Source organism: Macrosteles quadrilineatus, unplaced genomic scaffold (assembly GCF_028750875.1).
Source record: "Macrosteles quadrilineatus isolate MER2022 unplaced genomic scaffold, UCM_ALF_1.0 Scaffold_5__1_contigs__length_97177068, whole genome shotgun sequence".
Taxonomy (NCBI): Eukaryota; Metazoa; Arthropoda; class Insecta; order Hemiptera; family Cicadellidae; genus Macrosteles; species Macrosteles quadrilineatus.
The window spans coordinates 15630259-15652135 of NW_026542598.1; the positions used below are offsets into that span (position 1 = coordinate 15630259).

Sequence of the window (21877 nt, forward strand, 5' to 3'; positions counted from 1 at the left end):
TTAACTTATAACTTAGATTGGGATAGATTAAGGGCAAAATTAAGTCAGCAACTGGAGTTTTACACCTCGATTACACCTATAAACTAATATTTATAGCTGTTACAAATTGATGTTTTTTACCATCGACTCCAAACACAGTAAATCCATTAGAAGGTATCAATGACAAGTGTTATAACATATACGGTACTTTCGATCAAGATTTACACTTTACCTTTGAAATTTTTTTATTCATTAAGTGGCTTGAAAAGCATAAAATATTACTTTTGAAATTTTATAGTCTATGTGGGTCTGTTTCAGTATCCCTTTGGAAGTTTTACACTTTTGTCAGCAAAAATCATAATAACGGGTTCAAATCGTTGCGGAGGTAAATCAGTAATGCATTTTGAATATGCAATCCCGTTACGAGTTGAAACGCAATAAGACGTCGCAAAAGCGAATTCGGTGTTAAACCAATGAAGAAAGCGGTGTAACCTAAGTTCGTTTCAGCCAAGCGGGTTTCTGGGTTGTTTAAGCAGTTTGCAAATATATATTTTCCAAAAAGCAAATTATCATTTCCATGTGATTTTGCTGGTTTTACACTTTTATTTCGAGAATCGTTTGTCTAGCAAATTTTTTTTGAATGTCGGAGCCCTTGGATCAAAGGTCACCGTTGGAAATGTTATACAGTGTGATTGAAAAGTCCCGGAACGGTTAAATATTAAAAAAAATAATGCAGATAGAGCTAAAATACGTAGTACAAAGTTACAGGGCATAAAACTCTATTTTAACACATATTCAGTGACTCAATAACTCTTCAGGGGGACGTCCCACAAGGAGTCAGAAGAAAATCTTAAAAGGAAGCATAGGTCAATATGCACATCAAATTAAAGGCCTTTTTTAGTAGAATACAATGCCGCAAACCGCACTTCAAAAGGTTGATCCTGCACAAAATGGCAGATGTTCAAAGATTTCTTGAATCCGCCATTTTGAATCTTTGAACGACTGCCATTTTTTACTCAGGCATTCTTTTGAGCTTGAATTTACGGCATCGTAATCTAAAAGTGAAGATCTTTAATTTGATGTGCATATCGACCTATTGTTACGTTAACAATTTTTTTCCGATTCCTAGGGCTATGCCCCCTGAGAAGAAAGCGTATAATAGCAATGTAAATTAAATTAATCTTTGAACAACTCTCATTTTGCGCAAGGATCAACCTTTTGAAGTGCGGTTTGCGGCATTGTATTCTACTAAAAAAGACCTCTAATTTGATGTGCATATTGACTTATGCTTCCTTTTAAGATTTTCTTCTGACTCCTTGTGGGACGTCCCCCTGAAGAGTTATTGAGTCACTGAATATGTGTTAAAATAGAGTTTTATGCCCTGTAACTTTGTACCAAGTATTTTAGCTCTATCTGCATTATTATTTTTTAAATATTAAACCGTTCCGGGACTTTTCAATCACACTGTACATATAAATATTTTGAACTTGTGGTCCGGAGATCACTCTAGCACGTAAGTTCATTCATGATATAAAAATAAAGTTCTGTTATTTCAGGATGTCAGACTCTGTATTGAAGACCTCCCTTAACAGAAACACACATGAAATTATTTAGTTTGTATTTGAACCACAAATAGTATTCGCAAACGAAAATTATTTGAAGGATTCTGTATATTAAATTCGTTATTTGATATTATTTAAGATTGTTCGTAACCTTCTGTAAAACCTTTTTAGCTAATTAAGAATGTCACGAATTTTAACTGACTACTCTTATATATATATATATATATATATATATATATATATATATATATATGTTTGTTAAATAATATCATTGACCATACACAGAAAATAGAAAATTTTTATAGTTTCGTGTAAACATAATAATATATAAAATACACGTGTTCTCAGAAGGTTTCCCACCTCACATCAGTGGAGGTACGTTCTTCTTTATTGCTCTTTGGAACCCCACCGTTCAAAGTCACATCAAAGAAACTTGTAACTCTGATCGTCAGTTGTACAAATTACATTCGAGCGATCTCCGAAATTGGTTTTCGAAAATAAACTTGTTTGTACTACGTGTTACTTTGTATTTTCGGTCGTGTTGAAAATAAATTAAACCTATTTTAAGTGTGTTGTTGGTCCATTTTTATAAGACGCACAACCTTGAGATTACCAAGGATCATTACGGTGGTTTTGCTAGTCTGCCTCGGACTTCGATGAGAGAAGCACAGGTTCGGTCCCAAGCACATCCAATAAAATTTGATGGGATTACATAGCTTTCCCTAAAAAGACTTAGTTCTTCCTTCATGGTAAAGTCTAACTTTAGAGAATAAAATTACGACTTAAGCAAATTACAATTGAAGTATTTTCAACTCTTTCAATGGTCAATATTGTACTTGGTGGGTCTTCAATCTATCACCATATCAATATGTAGTGATTAAATCCATCGTTGATTGGTCTTCCTCATATTCAAATAATGTATAGATTTTCCAATGCAAGTAATATGACAGTCCAGTTTTAGGGGTTTTTGATTGTACACAGTTTTTAAAACATTTAGTTGGTTATTTGGTTGTATGATATCTCGTCACAGGACAAAATAGGATTTTTCTCAGGTATGAAACCGTATACGAATCGGTGAAGTTTCAAGGATCGAGTAAATTATTGGCAGGCCAAATACAGAAGCCACTAATTGATGATCAACGTGTTAACCAATAGAGACGGTGACTCCAAGCTGAATAGGAACAATCTTCTGGTTGTGCTGTAAGGTTAGTGTGTGGAGAAGGTATGATACAGAGTTTTGTTCAGCAAGGTTTTGTGTTGAAGTAGGTATGAGACAGAGATATATCATCTGTTCATCAAGTTTTGTGTTGAAGTAGGTATGAGACAGAGATATATCATCTGTTCATCAAGTTTTGTGTTGAAGTAGGTATAAGACAGAGTTTTACCATCTGTTCAGCAAGGTTTTGTGTTGAAGTAGGTATGAGAAAAAGCTGTATCATCTGTTTAGCAAGGTTTTGTGTTGAAGTAGGTATAAGACAGAGTTTTATCATCTGTTCATTAAGGTTTTGTGTTGAAGTAGGTATGAGACAGAGTTGTATCTTCTGTTAATCAAGTTTTGTGTTGAAGTAGGTATGAGACAGAGTTGTATCATCCGTTCATCAAGGGTTTGTGTTGAAGTAGGTATGAGACAGAGTTTTATCTTCTGTTCAGAAAGGTTTTGTGTTGAAGAAGGTATGAGACACAGTTTTACCATCTGTTCATCAATGTTTGTGTTGAAGTAGGTATAAGACAGAGTTGTATCATCTGTTCATCAAGTTTTGTGTTGAAGTAGGTATGAGACAGAGTTTTACCATCTTTTCATCAAATTTTTTGTGTTGAAGTAGGTATGAGAGAGAGTTCTATCTTCTGTTCAGCAAGGGTTTGTGTTGAAGTAGGTATGAGACAGAGTTGTATCATCCGTTCATCAAGTTTTGTGTTGAAGTAGGTATGAGACAGAGTTGTATAATCGTTTAATCAAGGTTTTTTGTTGAAGTAGGTATGAGACAGGTATATCTTCTGTTCAGCCAGTAGAGTTTTGTTTGATGTCGAGGATCGTTGCTAGCCAGTGGAGGTGTACTGACAGGTCCGCAGACAGGCCAGTGTGTGTAAGAGTGTAAGGTAAGTGATGAGATGTGTAATGTTGACAGCACGCAGCAGCCAGAGTCACTCTCACTACAGCCCCAACACCAGGGCCAGACGTCGTGGCAACAGACGCCTCACTCGCAACGAGAGTAGATACCACTCAGGTAACACACATTGACTATACAAACTAGGTACAGTACTAGACTACACCAACGCTTGAATACGGTAATGCCGCCAAATACATGTGCCAGTATAATTTTATTGTAAATTTTAGTACGAAAGTAACCTTTGTATTTTAAGACATGTTTTTAGGGGAGGTTTATTATATTGATCAGCTTGTGGGCTTCACTCATCTTAATTTGTTAATCCAGGACTCGTCAAAATGTAACACAACGAAGACACTATCACACAACATACACGCACATAAAAAATCGTCCTTTTGGATTTACTCCGACGTTTCGCGGGACCAAAAATAACGTCCCGCTTCATCGGGGAATTAAAACTTTATTTTTCTCGCGTACACGAGCTGAACGCGTAACCACGACTCCTAGGACTAACGTCTAACGAATCGTGATTAGGCGTTCAGCTCGTGTCCGCGAGAAAAAGCCGGAGCCCGAGGAAGCGGGACGTTATTTTTGGTCCCGCGAAACGTCGGAGTAAATCCAAGAACGATTTTTTATGAGCGTGTATGTTGTGTGATAGTGTCTTCGTTGTGTTACATTTTGACGAGTCCTGGATTAACAAATTAAGGTTAGTGAAGCCCACAAGAAGATCAATAAAGTAACCTTTGACCAAGTATCCCATTTATATGTAAAAAATGTAACCAGTTGAATTAAAATGTACGTATTTTAACTAAGCAACCGGCGGAGTGTTCTGCTTTCAATTACTGATTTATGTCGTCGTATCTATTGACTTTTCAGTCAAGTAAAACTGAAAATAGAACGTTTCACTGTAAAATATAACACATTTCAAGTCACATCAATGATCGAAGTACAGTATCAACAACTAAAAATGGTACATATGGAAATACACTTATATTAGGTTATACAACTTTCAAGCTTTTAACTTATATACAAATTATACACTTTAATGTATAAATTCAATTTTTACTCTTTTGTTCTTAACGCTGAGGACGTTAAGGAACAATTCTTTCTATTTGATATTGAAGTAAAATATCTTTGATTAAAGAGAAAATATAAATTTGTTAAAGCGTTACCGGGAAAAAAACCATAAAATTGTCCTCATTTGATAAGGATGAAAAATTGAGAAAAGAAAAGACACATCCAATACTATCATTTAATGCTATATCGTTAAAATAAATAAATAAGTTTACCGGTGTTTGACTAAAATTCTTCTAATCACTATCGGGTACGAAGATTTTTACCAGTATTTCATTTTCAAGTCGAAACAGGAATATTAAGGAACAAGCCTCAAATATCAAATAACAATCAAAGAAAACTTAAATTGTCAAAAGATCAGCAGTGCCAGCGTTGGGTGGGTGTTACATGTTTTTGTAAAGGGTGCAGAAATATCCTACTTAGCTCCGAGTTTATTTTAACATTCTCAATAAAGATTAGTAATATTCTGCAGTTTGTTAAGCTTCTTAGCTGGCTTCTGTGTGGGATATTTCATCCACGTACTTTTAATTGCATTGAGTTGAATTTTACCTCACATGTTTAACCTAAACTTAAAACTTGAATTTATCTGTCACATTTTTGGTACGTACGATAATTTGCAAAATCTTTTTGGAATTTTATACTGTTAGTTCTAGTAAAAAATTCCAAGTGTAAATGTAGTTTCTCATTCAACAGGGATAACTTTCTTATTGCTTCAAGTTTAAGGTTGGTGATATCTTATACATTAAATAATGATCATTAGGCAAATACCAGTCGGAATTAAAATACTTAATTACTTTACTTGTACTGCAATTTCGTTTAGTATTTTTTTTATAGATTTTACAATAACCTCGATGGTTTTTTTATTACTAAATGACTGTATACTACAGGCAATTTCGATTCAGTTGAAATACACTGAACGAATTTTAATCATGCTGTTTTAACAATGTAATTTCCCACTCAACGGAAAAGTGCTGTTACGCGGTATCAGCTGTTTTACTCTCTCTCCACTTAACAAATTAACCAGCTGATGTTACGAATCAGCTGTTTTTGCGTTGCTTTGTTGCATTGGATTAAACCGCTTAAGAATTTGAACAGTTTTGTTGACGTACTTATTTTGTTATCTTTAACGTACCAACTATGTTTATGTGATATTTAAGTGTGCTGGGCTATCAAAACATAGGTTTAATCAGCCTATGTAAACTAGCTAAATAAATGTTTTATGTTTCATTTGCTTGTTTACTAAGATATCTTATACAGTTACATAGTAAAATACTGCTCTATAAAAATTCCACTTTATAAAATTCCACGTCGCTCCCTTCGTAAGCTGAACGTGCTTAAACGAAGGCTACGTGATACTTGAGTTCGTGTTTTCCTGTTGATTCTCCTGGAATACTTTGAAAATATTCCTTATACAATATTTACATGAAAGATTTTTTTTACGACACTCTTTGTTTAGTAATTGATTTAGTCAAAAATAAACAACGTGGTTTGTAATAACTATTTAGATTACAAGATTTTATCATTTTAAAATCATATGTAAACGCATTTGTGATTGTTGTTACGCCTGATATTGTGGTAGCACTACACAATTTTAGAGTAGGGTTTAGAAAGTTTGAACCTCTGTCGAGAAATGTAATTAAAAGCGGTTTACTGTTGGGTAGAAATAGCACGAAGGCTTTGCCAGCCAATATCATGGCTATACTCTACTTCGCCTTACATTTCCTTTCAATGTATGCGGGTACATAGGTATGGATAGAATATTGACAGCTATATTGATTGTGTAGCATCTAGTTAATTCGTATACACTTTTCATTTTATATTATAGTTTGAACGTACTCCAAACCTCAAAAAATTTTAAATAAGAGAGAACTCTAAAATGACTGGGAGAGTTAGTTTATTCAAAATTACTTTAAAAAGGAGTTATTCTTCATATTATGTTGTTATTGTTTATTTCAACTGCAACACGTTGTCATTCTTAGTACTACTATAATTTAGAGCTTTAAAAAACTAACTTTATCATAATAAAGTAATAAATTATTATTCTGGATACTGAAATAGACATCTTATCAATACCAATTATTTATAAAAAAATAGCATGCTTGAATGGACTACTCACAGTGCTTGACCACTCACAGATAGGGCTGCTGCCACCTCCCTTTTTGGTACTTTGATAGTTTGAACTGTGACAGGTACGTTGATCTCACTCCCTAGTCCGTGTAGTGATGCATATCGACCTTTCCCTGCATCGCCCGATGCTCGTTGAGAGGATGATGTCTCGAGGCGGAGGAAGTTACAACTCAGTGGTTAGTGTCCGAGCCTAGCGATCAGCTGATTTATCAGACCATTCTCCTGGGAAGACGCACGCCTCCAGCTGATTTTACTTTCTCTGTGTTGTTCTTCGTGGACCGCCACTGGCGTCGTGATTGGGGACTTAGCTGCTGTAGGTCTACATTGAAGTTTAAATGATATTACTTGCTTTTCTCTTAAGAAACTATATATTCAGTAAGGATTTCGCGTAGTGTTTGATACATTTTGTATTTCTAATAATAATAATATTTCTAATAAATCTTATTTTATTTTATCACTTAATAATGTTAGTAAATAACATAAGAAATCCCATGTTCGTTTGCAATAACGATAAAACCACCCCAATAAATTGGACCCTCACGAAAACCTGTCAGGCCATCTATTCTCTACACAGGAAATAATATATGTACGGTAACCCTTACAGTCATGCATAACATCATGTAACATCATTATTCGATCGTATACAACAAGCATCTTGTTTTTCACTACATTATTGTAAAATTAAATTATGTATAAAGTACGGGAAGTTAAAAATTAAAATCCTAAATTTAAGATGTTAAATTATCGTTTAAATTAGTGCAATAGAATATACATTAATTTGCTTCATTGGCGAATAGTTTTCTCCCATCTTAGTTTTGGTTTCATTATGTACCATGCATTTAGTTTATTGACATCCCAAGATATTTGAAGTTTCAATGCAATATTGCAGGCGCTCGAATTATTCATTTACTACGAAATTTGATCTAAACAAAATTTGATAATTGATCCTTTATATGTACGTTTTAAACAAACACACGTTATTTCGATCTGTTCAAACAACTTTGACTCCTTTCCTAAGAACTCAAAACCGCCTCGTTAAAAGTGAAGGGAGTTCTAGGAACGGCTGTAAATTAATTAAACTAAACCGCTGACAGTTTGGGCCGTTTCCGGATCCTTGAGTAGACAACATTCTTAGAGACGGAGGTTGTAACTCTCAAACTGCTCGGATAACAAGTTTGTGAACGTGAAATTAATTTTGGGTGGTGAATATTTCTCGAAAAATACAGGAAGGAAGAATTAATCTACTGTTAACATTGGCTACTCTCTACACTTTTAGTATTCCTCATATACAATTTATGCTCATATAAAAATAGTATTTGTATATTAAAACCGTTGTTACTGGTGGATACATTTATGTCATGAATTTTATAAAAGAAGCTCATTAGAGTTCATTATAGAGTTTCTTTGGTTAGCCAAATGAACAGTCACAAAACCACTTGCCGCTCATTATTTACTTACCGCGAGTCTATGTACTTACCGTCTTCCTCTACTGCGTTAATTTGAATAGCAGTGATTAGTTTGCCCGGTTTCATAATATGTACATATTAAAGAATCGTTTCCAATTTCTAAAATGCTTAACACATTAAAACGTGTTTGAACGAGACATGTAATAACTTTTGATCATTAAATAATTATTTAGTAAAAAAAACGATTTTTTAATTACATGCCTATGCAAAGATAAACGTTGAAATTGCTTGGATAAAAATATGTAGTGTGGGATATGATTGTATTTTCCTAAGCTTATTTATTTTGAACAGATATAAAAAAAACGATATGTCGCCCATAGATTAAAGTGCTAGTCATAAAATTGTTCAAAACACGAAGGGGGTTAGGTATTATATATCTTGGCTGAAGGTGGGTCCCATTTGCAACAGCATTCGTTATTGGATCATCTATGAACGTATATGACTAATTAAGTCATATCGATTCTTTATATGAATATATCTACTTAGGTTTAATGGTTGCATCTTGTGGAGATAAAAACTGTCCCCATATTTTTGAAGCAAAGTTAAAATGAGTTTAAAGTTTAAAATACGTGTCAAAAAGTTTGTTTAACAAAATACAGAGTTAATTTTCCAAGTAGAAGGCATATCCAGTGGTTATTTTACCATGTAAAATTCTCTGAATTCCACGGATGCTATTGATTTGGCGCTCGCTGAACGTTGAATGTCAAATATAAGCAGTGAATGTTCGCTCGGCTGAGTTTTCTACTTACCTGTTAATCAGCTGTTTACATTTACACAGTCGCTGCGATTCCTCGGAAACGTGCAACACAATAGGATAAAGCCATCTCCACGTGTGTCCACAGCTGATGTATTTAATTTAGAATCATCTGGCTCTTGCTCAGTTTGTCACGTACAATTAATTTCAACTGATGTTTGTTACGGATTATCTATTAATGGATTCGTTAAAAGTGCGTTTCTAGAAAATCCCCCGTTTGAAATTATATTAGACGTTTCTCGCTTAGGTTATTTGCAATTGGGTTAGTGGTTTTATTCAAATACAATTGCATTTGACGGGCTTACCAATATGATGCTTGAATCTAAACAACGCACGTTTGAATTCTTATAACTTATAAACGTTTATCACGTGACTAATGCGTGTTTATACTACATTTTAAGTTATATAATCATTTTGTATCTGACTTAACAATAGCTTTCAAAACGCTGACGATATTTAGAAAACAAGTCCAACTTAAACATTTTCAGCTATAATGAATCAATCATAGAGGCTCTTATATTGTGTGCTAATTTATTATTTACTACAATAAATTTTGAAGACCTGTTACAACCAGAATTTCATAAAAATAAAAATTCAGTACATTGTTTCTATCTGGTGGCAATTGTTTAATATTCTGTATTATCTGCAACATGCCCATTCGATTCGTGGGTTTGTATTCATTGCTACTACCTTTCATAAGCTAATTTTGTTTAGAATATTTTTAGGCTACGCAACACTATTTCCATCAATTGTTCCAATATTACGATGCACAAATTACGCATTGGTTTTAATATTGTACAATGCAGGTTGGCAGCAACAATAACCTTTAGCAGATTTACATACATTAGCAGGATCTGCATCTGCCCAGTAGTAAACCAAACACAAACCACTTCACAGTCCACAGCTGCTGTGGCGTGACGTTGATTACGTTATTGCTGTTGTTGTAGATTATGCAACTTCTATGGTCAATAGAAATTGTTATTTTGTGGACTTGCAACTTGATTTGTAGAATTCTTTCGGTATTATCGTCGCTGCGAAGTGTTTTGAATAAAACTTCTAGACTTGTTGCTTGAAGGATGTTTAAAATCATCACAGTTTTAGAACCGTGTATGCAATGCGCTTCATATATTCTTGCGAAAAATAGTTATTTGTGTAAATAGTGTAGTGCGCAATTAGAAAGGTTAAAACGTATGCGGTTTGTGAGTAATTCTACACGATTTCAGTTATGGTTTTGCACATGATTTACACACAAAATATGCCATAAAGTAAAAAAAAACATGAAAAATGTTAGCTTTAACTTAAAATACAAACATAAATATACAAATTTTAATAAACAACCTTAACTATACAAATGTGTTTGGATATATCTGCAAGAATGTTTTGCACTTTTCTCTTGTACAATAGTGTAGTAATTTTCTTCATTATATCTTACTCATGTAAACAACTCCATACACCTATTCCTTCCTGTCTGTGCTGTAAGCTAGATTTTGATTGGGGGAAAGCAATGATTCACAGCTTACAGCACAGACCACAAGGATACAGGACATTGGTGTCTTCCCATGAGCCTGATAAGAGATAAGGAACCTTTACATGGTATCTGCCTGTCTGGTCCTTATGCATTTTAAGGTTATTTGAGGTTAAGATAGAACTTATCTAACCTAACCTAACCTAACCTAACCTAACCTAACTAAACTCAAAAAAACTTAAAATTAGCATTAATCAATACATCAGGTAAGAAGATACTGTTAATTGCATTTTGGTGATTGGGAAGATTAAGAGTGATATTAAGTGATTAGAATGCTAGTCAACCATTTGTCCCAACTGTTTAGAGCATGAAACAATTGTATTTGTCAATAAAAGCATATTATTTTGGGGAAAAATGCATTAAAAGTATGGATACATTAAACGTCTGTAACTTTAAAACTACAATAGCTACAGCTTTGGTTAAAACTGAGTTTTAATCAGCATAAAGAGTACTACAAGATGAATATGTTTAATCATCTCCAAAACTCTGATTTAAGAAAAAACTACAACTGTATTAGGCTATTATTTGTCGGCGCAGAAAGAATGTGGAGTCAGCACATTCCTGGGAGGTCCGGCCTTGACTCAGGTATCAATGAAGAGTGTACCTTGCGAATGGTATTATTGTAAACTTTTATTTGCATTTAAACGTTGGAAAAGACTATATAGATAAAATGTACTTATTGATTTGTAATCCTCATGAAATTATGGTAAAGAAAAGTCCAAACAGCATCTAAATCTGACTTTTCCAACGTGAAAAATCAATTTTTCCCGAAAAAAGTAAAAATATGTAGTAAATTAAGGCTAAAAATACCTTTAACGGCATTACACTATTTTAACGGATAGAACCACTTTGAATTATAACATAAAAAGTCACATTTTAGCCTAAATATTAGCATTTTTTACGTAATTTTGATTTTAAATTAAACTCTGCACAACATAAAAATACCAAATATTGGCTTAAGTACTATGATTTTAAATGAAAGTATGGCTCTTATAATAAGACAAAGAGGCTAAAAAACTAATATGATTATAGATTATGTCAAAAACATAATTTAATGCGTCAAAAACATTACGTAAAATAATTAATTTGGTCTCACATATTTCCCGCCTTAAACCTTTAAATGCTTAAATTCGGCTTAAATAATATGATTTTGAATACAATTATAGGTTTTTGAATTGCACAAAGAGTATAAAAAATGAATACAAGTATAAGATATACAAAAAATACTCATTTAATGGGTTAAAAACATTACGTGAAAATTAATTTCGCGTAAAAGAAATTTCTGATTTTAACTATAAAATGGCCAAAAAAGCTTAAATATGATAATTTTGAATAGGGTTATGGCTTTGTGAATTGCACAAAGCGTGTATAAATAGAATAAAACTATAATATAGACCAAAAACACTCATTTGATGGGTTAAAAGCATTACGTTAACAAAAAAGTCAAAATCATTTTTGGTGCAATCTTACTTTATTTGTTTATTTTCTTGAAGGTTGTATATTTTGAACGCTTGAAAATGCTTTATTACACTACAGAACTAAATACTCAATGGTATAGAACCGATTTAGAGGATAAAAATCCAATAGTTTGGTTAAAAATTGAAAAACATAGTCAGATTTTCAAGAAGTTCATTCGTTTCACTCATGCAAACCATACATTATTTGTTAATATCTTTCAAATTAATCACTTTAGAATGTCTAAAACCTCATATATCAACAGGGTACTAGTTGGAGCAAGGTAATAAACCAAAAAGAAATCTTAAAAGCCTTTAGTTTACTCAAAAAATGAGTTTTCTAAAGCGTAAACCTAAAGACCACCCACAGTGCCGCCACGCCTCTGACGCCAGAACTGTCAACCATACAACCACTATATGTTGCATTATGACATATTGTGTTTTTGATCAGATATTGTAGATATTTGAATTATATACACCCTGCAGTTAATCCCATACCTATGCGTTGAGCCGTTCAAGAGTTATGACACTTTTAAATTTCAAAATTTGACATTTTACTTTACTCCAAAAATTACATTTTTAATGGGTTTTTTTCAAAATCTTTGACAATTTGTATGCTTTATCAAATGATCTAAGGTATAACATACCTACACTTGGTTTAATCTTATTACTTGTCAAGTAATTGTGGAACCATGCAGCCAGACAGATATCATGTAAAAGTTCCTTATCTCTTATCAGGCTTATGAGAAGACACCAATGTCCTGTATCCTTGTGGTCTGTGCTGTAAGCTGTGAATCATTGCTTTCCCCCAATCAAAATCTAGCTTACAGCACAGACAGGAAGGAATAGGAATATTCCTCTACGTACGTATTTCTATTTATTGATTTTATTCAACATCCAACAGCACTTTAGAGTATCTATGTCAGCATCAGTCAGGTCTGGATAAATCCAGGCAAGCGCAGAGAGATCAATGGGATAAAACACAATTTATTGCGAGCCTGTGTCTTGTCTTACATTGAAACAAGAGATTGTTGTACCTGTTCCTCGAGTTCTTATGTCTTTGTGCTCGTCTTTTTCGCTATTGTAATATAATCAACTTTCTTAATTTCATAGTTCAAGACACTTTTAGCCAATATCAGTGTAGTTACATGAAATATGTATCGGATGAAATACTCCTCTTGCTTATGGGAAAATCAGTAAAATGTAACTAGGAAAATAATTTAATATCTTGACTATTAAACCCCACAATTTTACATTACATAAAGTAAATTTAATTACAAAAATTTGGTAAATCAACCATATTTAACATTTTCCAGAGAAGGGCCCCTTTTTACTGGAGGTTATGCCGTACCCTCAAGTCCCCCAGCCCCCTTACGGAGCAGATAGATGGACCCCCATGATTAGACGTTGCATGCTATGACTAAATTGCATGCTAAGAACTAGCTATATCTGCCATGGAAGTCTAGTAGGTCAGTTTTGTTTTATGATATGTTTTGTGATTTTATATTACTTCTAATTACATTATTAGACTACGCGGACACGTTGGCTGTGTAAGTGAAGGATGAGTGTTGAACGAATCAGATGACAGCTTTTCAACTCCAGTTTCAAAAACCATTAAAAAGCAAATGAAATTGTCCAGCATCGAACCAGTAAACTTATAATTTTGTAATACTTTTATTACCATTCAGGGTGGAGACTTTGATGGGCGTATTTTAACCCAAATATGTGGGTTTACTGTAGGAAAAAATTGGATAACTTGTGTATTTTTTTTACTGACCAATACCGATCAAGAGCTTGGACCCAGTTTCGATTCTTAAAAAAGTCACAACTTTCTATCGGAATCTATACTTATTTTTAAACCTTAAACCACCTGAATACTAGCACAGAATCTGTGATGCTAGGTAAATTATGTCGACTCAGTTTCCAAATATGTTGTATCAATATGGTTTATATATAAATTAGTTTGACAGACTTAACATATGTTACGCTAGTAACATACAGCAGCCGTTGCTATGGACGACATCTGCTAGCAGAGTTAGCAGTTAGCAGCGCGGCAGTAACTCATCCGATGTCGATTTTCCCATAGAAACCGCAGTAAATCAAGCTTCTTGCTTCCAACACCGCTTCTTACCTCGCTTTAAGTGGTCCTTTATTGCGTTCGTGGTAAATATCTGACAGCGTGAAATATTTACTACTTCCCTTTTGAACTTTGGCGTCGTTACGTTGGCAACAGGTCGACGCCGAGAACTCGCAGTCTCTTGCAGTCTAGATCTAGCTGAACTAGAATCTTTTTATATATGTTTGAAAAATAAAAATAAAATAAAAACAGTACAAAACAGAAATGTGCTCTGTGAAATAAAAAATTAACAATAGAGTGTGTATGCTGTATAGGAGAACACCTGAATTATCTGACAAATTTACTTTTACAAAAATTTACGATACTATTGTTTAAGGCCAACATCAAAATATATTTTTCTGCGATATATTTTTTGTTTTTTTTTAAATACATCTAATAATGAAAAAAAAAATTATGTTTTCATCTGGGTATGTCAGCAAATACTCTTGATACTGAAATTCTCCATTGTTTTTATCTTCCTAGTACTTGTAGGTAAACCATTATTTTTTTGTGATTTTGACATAATTATTGGGCGTGCAATATTCGCAAAACTATTAAATCACAATGTATTCCCTGATATACATTCGAACACATATAGCATTCAGGTAAACAAATCTAAATGGGTACGGATTGGTTTTAACGTTGTTTTTAGCACAATATCGGTCACAAACACAATAGTCACGGCAACAAGGCCTAGACAAACATCACTTCGACAGGAACTAATTATGATGGCGGCGGAAGCTGATGCGTCCAATAGAATACATTCAGTCCGCCAATCTATCCATCTGCGAGGCCGAATGAAACGCAGTGCGGAGTAATTTAGGCGCAATTTGTGCTTTTATCACTACCAACTTCACCTTCATCATCCATCAAAATGTGTTTCGGTGCGTGATTTTTTTTCAAGTTTTAACCCCATGGATAAATAATAATGGATAAATTATAAACTTCTGTGACGACTTGTTACTTAAACTACGATTATATCGATGTATGTTACATCACTTACATCTATAAAGTACTCTTAAATAGACTAATAGATATGTGTGCGTTTTCAACATCTAAATCAGTGAATTCAGTGATGATTCATTCCAGTAGGTACTTTTGAATGGTAGTTGTGGGAGTTTCAATATCTAAATCCGTGAATAAGGGTTTTAATTTCAGATAAAACAATACCGTCTGAAATCTTCATTTGTGTGCAGGATTTTTCAACTAAGTATAAGATATGTAAAATATTTCAGTTAAATATATCTTTATAATGATTTTTTCTTGTAGAATCAGGAATTACTTCAACATCTGATTCCCAACCATTTGGAACTTAAATAAACTAATTTTTGTACAAAATTAATGTAAAAGATTGCTAACCCTATACTTAACTTTTTTGTTACAAATACCAAAGGAGTATTACAATAAATAACAATCACATAGACCTGTGCAAAATTGTAATATTTGTAATTAAATTCTTCTCATCTTTTATAGTTTCGCATTTACTTGGTCATTATCGTATAATGGGTCTAGGTTTATACAGTAAGTTTGTACAGTATTGTACGACAGTACTAAATGACAACATTAGCCGCTGTAGTTGTACACAGGACACATAGTGTGGTCAGTTTTGTTCTCTAACGACAGACCACCGTCCCACGTCGCACGTCGGACCACGTTGTCATCTTAGCTTCATTAGAGAACGTGCTACTCGTACAACTGTCCCTACAGCCTACACTATAGCAAAGCGGTTAGGAAGTTGCATATTTAATATATGTTTTGGTACAATTTGTTCGTTTTATATAGATGAAATAGTATTTATAGTTTTTTCCTAGGACAGTAGGCACGAGCCTGGGATTATTTTTCACATTATTTCAGGCTAGACCTAGGGGTTAAGGCATTATCACTTGGATTAAATCCATTGGTGACCTTGGCGGGATTTGAACCCGGGACCTGAGGGACTGAAGTCCCGTGCTCTAACCACTACACCAGCTCGCTCCCCCAAAGTATTTAAAGTAGTATTAGATTAGTTTTACAATTTTACAACTGGGGGATGTGAAATTTTAGTATTTGTAGGCCCTAGGAATTGTAACGGTAACTGGCCCAGCTAACATTGGCCATTGGAATTTGATAATAATAAATTATTATGATAATCATAATTAATGGTCCTGGATACAGAAACTTCCAATTTGTGGTAAATAAGCTTCACAGATCACTCCATTCACCACTCAAGTCCATATTCTGCTAAAATACGCTTCGAGGTAGGATTTCTATGTCAAAAGTAACGATAATGTCAACTAATTGTCAAAGAAAACGTGTTTTTTTATGTGGCACGTTATCAATCTTCCAATTGAACGATTGGCTACCAATGAATACTTGCTTTTAATGACACCTAATTCTCCACGTTCGAACCGCAATCAGGTATGTAAATGCAATAATTGCCCGCAGCGGTTAATGGGTGCTAACTCCACTCATACACCAGCGTTAATACCACATTTACATGCGTTAACATTGTCTTGAAATTAGGTTTAAATTTATGTATTCTTTGTAATACGTGGTTCTCGATGTTCATAGGACAATTAGAGTTAACTGGATTCTAATTACTCCAAGTGTTTACAGGAAGGTTCAAAAGTAGGCAGTTTAGTTGGTTGCAATACCCTTCACATTAATGAGTGTATGACCATGTCTGTCGACTATTGATCGTTCTCTATTATCATCAGACATTTTTTTCTGTTTGTTGCTTTTTGAAATTCTAATGACAAAGATATATTTTCTTTTTATTGTTAAACAAAACCTAATCTTTTGCACCCCTTGCCACGTAGTGTTGCTTGTTATTCACCGTGCATCGCTCACTACACCACAGTACCGACCCTGATACAACACGTAAAGTTAATAGAGGGTTGACCGGTGGTGGATTATTGCAGTAGTAACCCAGTTTCAAACATCTCAAACACTCCCCCCTTCCCTATACTGCAACCCATTTTTATTGGCTTGACTGGTTTTGCACTCCGAGATACTCGACTTCCTCTAAACAACTTATCCGGGACTGTAAATTTGTTTGATCTATTTGGGCGTTACAGTGTTTCTAGTGTTGCAGTTCTTGATGATAAACTGGAGACGGAAATAAATGTATCTAATTCATCTTTTAATCCAAGAAGAAAATTCATCTTTAGTTATTTTATAATGTTTTAACATTTATTTTTTTACGTGTAATAACACCATTGTTGATTCAGGTTTGAACTATTTTCTAACCCTCCAGCACAGGTTCTTTGGACTTTAAAACTTATTACTAGATTACATGGAAGTTTATTTGAAAAAATACTATCGTGAAAAGTTGCATTTTGTATCTGTTTGATATGAGTTAAATTTGTTGGTATTTTTTTTTTCAACATAATTTCTGGGTTTGTGATCAAATTCAAGCAAGGTTGGCAATTTCCTCAGATATCATCTATGCTTTCTAGTATTAGCAACTAGAATTTTATCATGTCGGCTAAACAAAAGTTTAGTTTTAATTAACTATCCCCATGCACGTTATATGGAAATACAAATCAAATCATTGACAATATATAGCGTGTACTAACCTTTTTTATGAATATTGGAACTATTAAACAGAGCTTTACACAGAGAATCCCCAAGGTAAAGTTAGGAACTCCGGGGACAGGTACAAGAATCTCGCCGGAACATACGACACAGCCTCGCAATAAATTGTGCTTTATCCTATTGATCTCTCTACGCAGCTTCCCAGGATTTATTGGTACCCGACCGATGCTGACTTAGATACTCAAGTATTGCTGGATGCTAAAATATAACCAATCATTGGAAGTCAAAAGAGGGAAGGTCTATGGATACTTACGGGCCAGAAGGTCCAATGAATGAGGATTAAAGGAATTGAATGAGAAGTGGTGGTGGTTGGTTTGTACTGTATTTTGTACGTTTGTTTTATGTTTGCTTGCTGTACGACTATCAAAATGCTATATTTAATTTAGGCTTATAAGCCACCCAGCCCACTTTAAACACACATTTTATCTTGTGTTATTGAAGAGGTCGTAATGATGAAATTGGTATGGAAAATAAAGAAGAAAATGTCACCCACTGTTTGCGAAATAGGATCTCAAACTGTCAGGTGTTTTGTACAACTAATTCTCATCTGGTTTAGAAAGATTTTTCAAATGTATCTTTTGTGAACAAAGCTTATTAAGAACTACGTAGATCGTTATTAACAATCGAAGTGGTCTGCTCTCCAGCGTGGCGTGGGCGTCTTAGTGTTTCTGCAAAGTGTGCAAAAATAACCTACTTAGACCTAAATTTATTTCGATTTTCTTGTTAAAGATTTCTACTTTAATTAAGGAACTCAAGTGACTTCTGTGTAAACCATTGTATTCAATTGTAACAACAGGCTACATGATATATTACAAGGCAAATTATGTACAGGAATGCAGGTATTCACTTTTATGCCTTCGATTTGTTGTATATGTGTTTATGCAATTACCAATAATAATTTGCTTTCATCTATCTTACAATGTCATTAAGAAACTCGAATAAATAGTTTTTTAAAACTATTTGTGACTTTAATTGTACAAGTATCCAAAACATTTAAGTCATTTCAATTTTCAGTCAAATCAGAAACGTAGACCTATGTTACGTCATATGGAAATACAAATCAAATCATTGATAGCATATTACGTTTACTAACTTTTATTATGAATATGAGGTATTATAATACTCAATGTAAATTATTGTATGAATTAGAATTTTACCTTTTACAAGCTTTGGTTCTCAATCGGTCTATTTGGAACCCCCGCCCCACCCCCATCTTCACTTCACTTTACAAAGTGGGTCAAAAGTTAACAGTACAAGATACAGTTTTTTATAAGTCATTAAAGAGATACAATCGAGGACTATACATTATAAATGCATATTATATCTACTGTAGTATTTGAGTTGTACGGTTGACACACTTAGGTAATAATCCTCACATGACGAGCTAGTGTTTGCTATCTCGTCGCTAATGTCGCAACACTAGACCTCTCGAGCACTACTGTATGTGATACTATTATATTGTTTTAATGAACAAAGCAGTTAGTGAGCACTACTGAGACCTGGTTCTATCTCCCCCCCCCCTCATCTCTTTACCCTTACCTTTGTCACATTAAGGTGGAGTAGTTCCCTGTGAGCAATCGTATTTTATGTTAAAGTGCTATTTGTCTAACTGTTCCACTTCTATTATACGACGGGATGCTGTAATGTTATAGTTATATCCACTAGTTTTGTTGACGAAGTGATCTATTTACTTGTTATGTATATCTATTTATTTAGCCAATAGTTTATCAAGTCTGGTGCTTACGGAGCAATTATATATGTACTAGGGACAATTATTGCATTGGATATATTTATAAAACAATTTAAAATTGTGTAATTAAACGATGAGATGCACCACGAGTAGTGGTAGTATGGTACTGCAGTAATGACATGCTCTACTAATGGGCTTAATACAAATTGAGCAGACATACCGAGAATACTCAGCCAAACGGAGTGTTTATCTGTCTTCCGTTCATCTGTCTAGGTCAAGGGTTTTATCCGTTTGGTTGAAATAACGAGCTAGTTTGAGTGCATTGCGAGTACTGCACATTCTTGTTGGGGAATTGATGTGGTATTTCTTTACCTCGCCGAAAAAAAATCATCGTAGGAAATGTAGAATTGGATTCAATGTTTAAAAATAAATTGTCCACGGCAACACTTATTGTAGAGTTGGCTACCGTTAGTGAATTGTTACATTTTTTTACTTCACCAATCGTGGATTTAGTATTGATTGAATTCACATTCAGGGTCATGTGTTTAAATCGAATTTTTAGAATAGGCTCCGTTTGGAAACTGCACAACTTTTTTGTGACAATAATAAAATTACAAACTAATTGTCTAAGTTATGTAACTACGATTTGCTATTATTTTCATAAAAACTTAGCACCAGTGTAACATTATTTGTTGCAATTCAAGACTCAATTTTGTGTAGCGGATTTAACATGAGTTTTGTGTTGACATTTTAACGCAGACTCGTATGGTAGATAGTGTACAAGGTCACATACGCGGACCTACAGCTGGGTGTATAAGGCCATACTGTTCACTTTTTCAGCCAAGGTGCCAAACGCCAAATTTACTACCGAGCTTTCTCCGCTCACTTCCGCCTATGTTTGGCAGATAGAGTAACTGACGTAGTAATTCAGATACTTTTACACCCCGCAGTGCTCTGGCTCTGCTCCCCGCTGCTCTGTCATGTGGTCATTCGTTACAACAGGTCAACAGGTGTTGCGTAATACCGGTGTAACTAACTGTTCACTTTGAAAGTTGAAGTTTGAAAGAAAAGAGGTTAACTGTAAGAATGGACCACGAGGTCCTAAGTTCGCCTCAATAAAGAAGGATTTTAATTTAATTTCATTTTCAAGGTTAACTGTATGAACAAATTTATTATGTTTCGAAGTATTCTTCATCTAAAGTCTTAACTGTTAAGACTGTGGGTTCAGCTTACACATTCCTATGTAAATGTTGTAGCCGGTTTTGGTTGTGATGAGTCCCTGAAAGATTGTGAAACGAAATTATATCTATCCATCTATAGACATTATTTAATATAAATGCATACACAGTCAATTATATAAGTACATGCGAGTGGAAGTACAAGTCAAGGTCGATCAACAACATGTGAAAATTGCACAAAAGATAAACAAGTACAAAGGTTTAGGACACATAAACTTACACAGTATGCAAATAAATTATGGCACAAACGCAGATGCATAAACAGGCTGAAAAAGACATTCAAGGCTAGGATTAGACAATCAAAATATGCTCATCAGTTACTGTATACACTAATGTTTTTACAAAGCCAAAATAAAAGTCCAACTTATTGTAAATCAAATGTAGAAAATATAAGGTTGACATTATCTTACTCGGTGATTGGCTCATTTTGCATCCAACTGAATACAAAAGTTGGCTACAACAGGAACATACAGATGTGTTGTTTGCCTTAGTATATAATATCCAATGCTTGAAGCCTACATTGATTTGGTTGTGGTTGTTTATTCTTATCTAGCTTGGCTGATTTTAATTTCAAACTATATACCTGGACTCAGTAGAGCAATACAAAATTTACTTAAACAATTCTAATTAGTAATTTGTGTAAAACTTTACCTATTGAAGCAAATACCACTCGTTGGCTTTACCTGAAATATGTTTCTATTCTATGCCCAAATTATTCATTTACAATTTGTTTTTAGGCCGAATCCAGGAATACGACGTAAAACAGTTAATTGACATCAAAATACTCTCACTTTGATGTTAGATAAGTTGGATTGTTTTACCATATTTGTAAAATGCAATGATCATTTATTCCTATGTCAATCCAAACCACCAATGGTGGATAACTCTTAAACTTACCCATAATACTTTTACACCAGCGTTGCTACTCTAAACTCCAGAGGCCCTTGAATAAGGCGAGATCCAATGCTCCCAAATCTCGTAAAACGTATTTGCCGTTTTTTACGCTCGTCCGTTCCAGCGCTAATCCGATTTCAAAGCAAAGCTTTTGGTCCAGCTTCGTACGTCCACGTCGTATGGATAAAAAATTCGCCTTTCTCACACTCAACACTATTTTTAAGTTGATATGTTCACTACGAAATAGAAATATAACATTAGAAGACTATTATTTCTAGTTTTCAAACTTTTCATGTTATATTGTAACAAATTTTAAC

The 21877-nt window shown here is 34.0% G+C and overlaps 1 protein-coding gene across 6 annotated transcripts in view; it reads left to right on the plus strand.

Moving 5' to 3' along the window:
* The window catches only part of LOC128993899 (disco-interacting protein 2-like), a 131346-nt gene that overhangs the window by 70347 nt on the left and 39122 nt on the right, over positions 1 to 21877 (plus strand). For 3 of the 6 annotated variants that reach the window (XM_054417983.1, XM_054417984.1, XM_054417985.1), the window contains exon 3: positions 3668 to 3766. The exons of the other annotated variants lie outside the window; for them this stretch is intronic. In XM_054417983.1, the coding sequence (XP_054273958.1) occupies positions 3668 to 3766 (99 nt within the window). The remainder of the gene's footprint in view (positions 1 to 3667; positions 3767 to 21877) is intronic. 6 annotated transcript variants of the gene reach the window in all.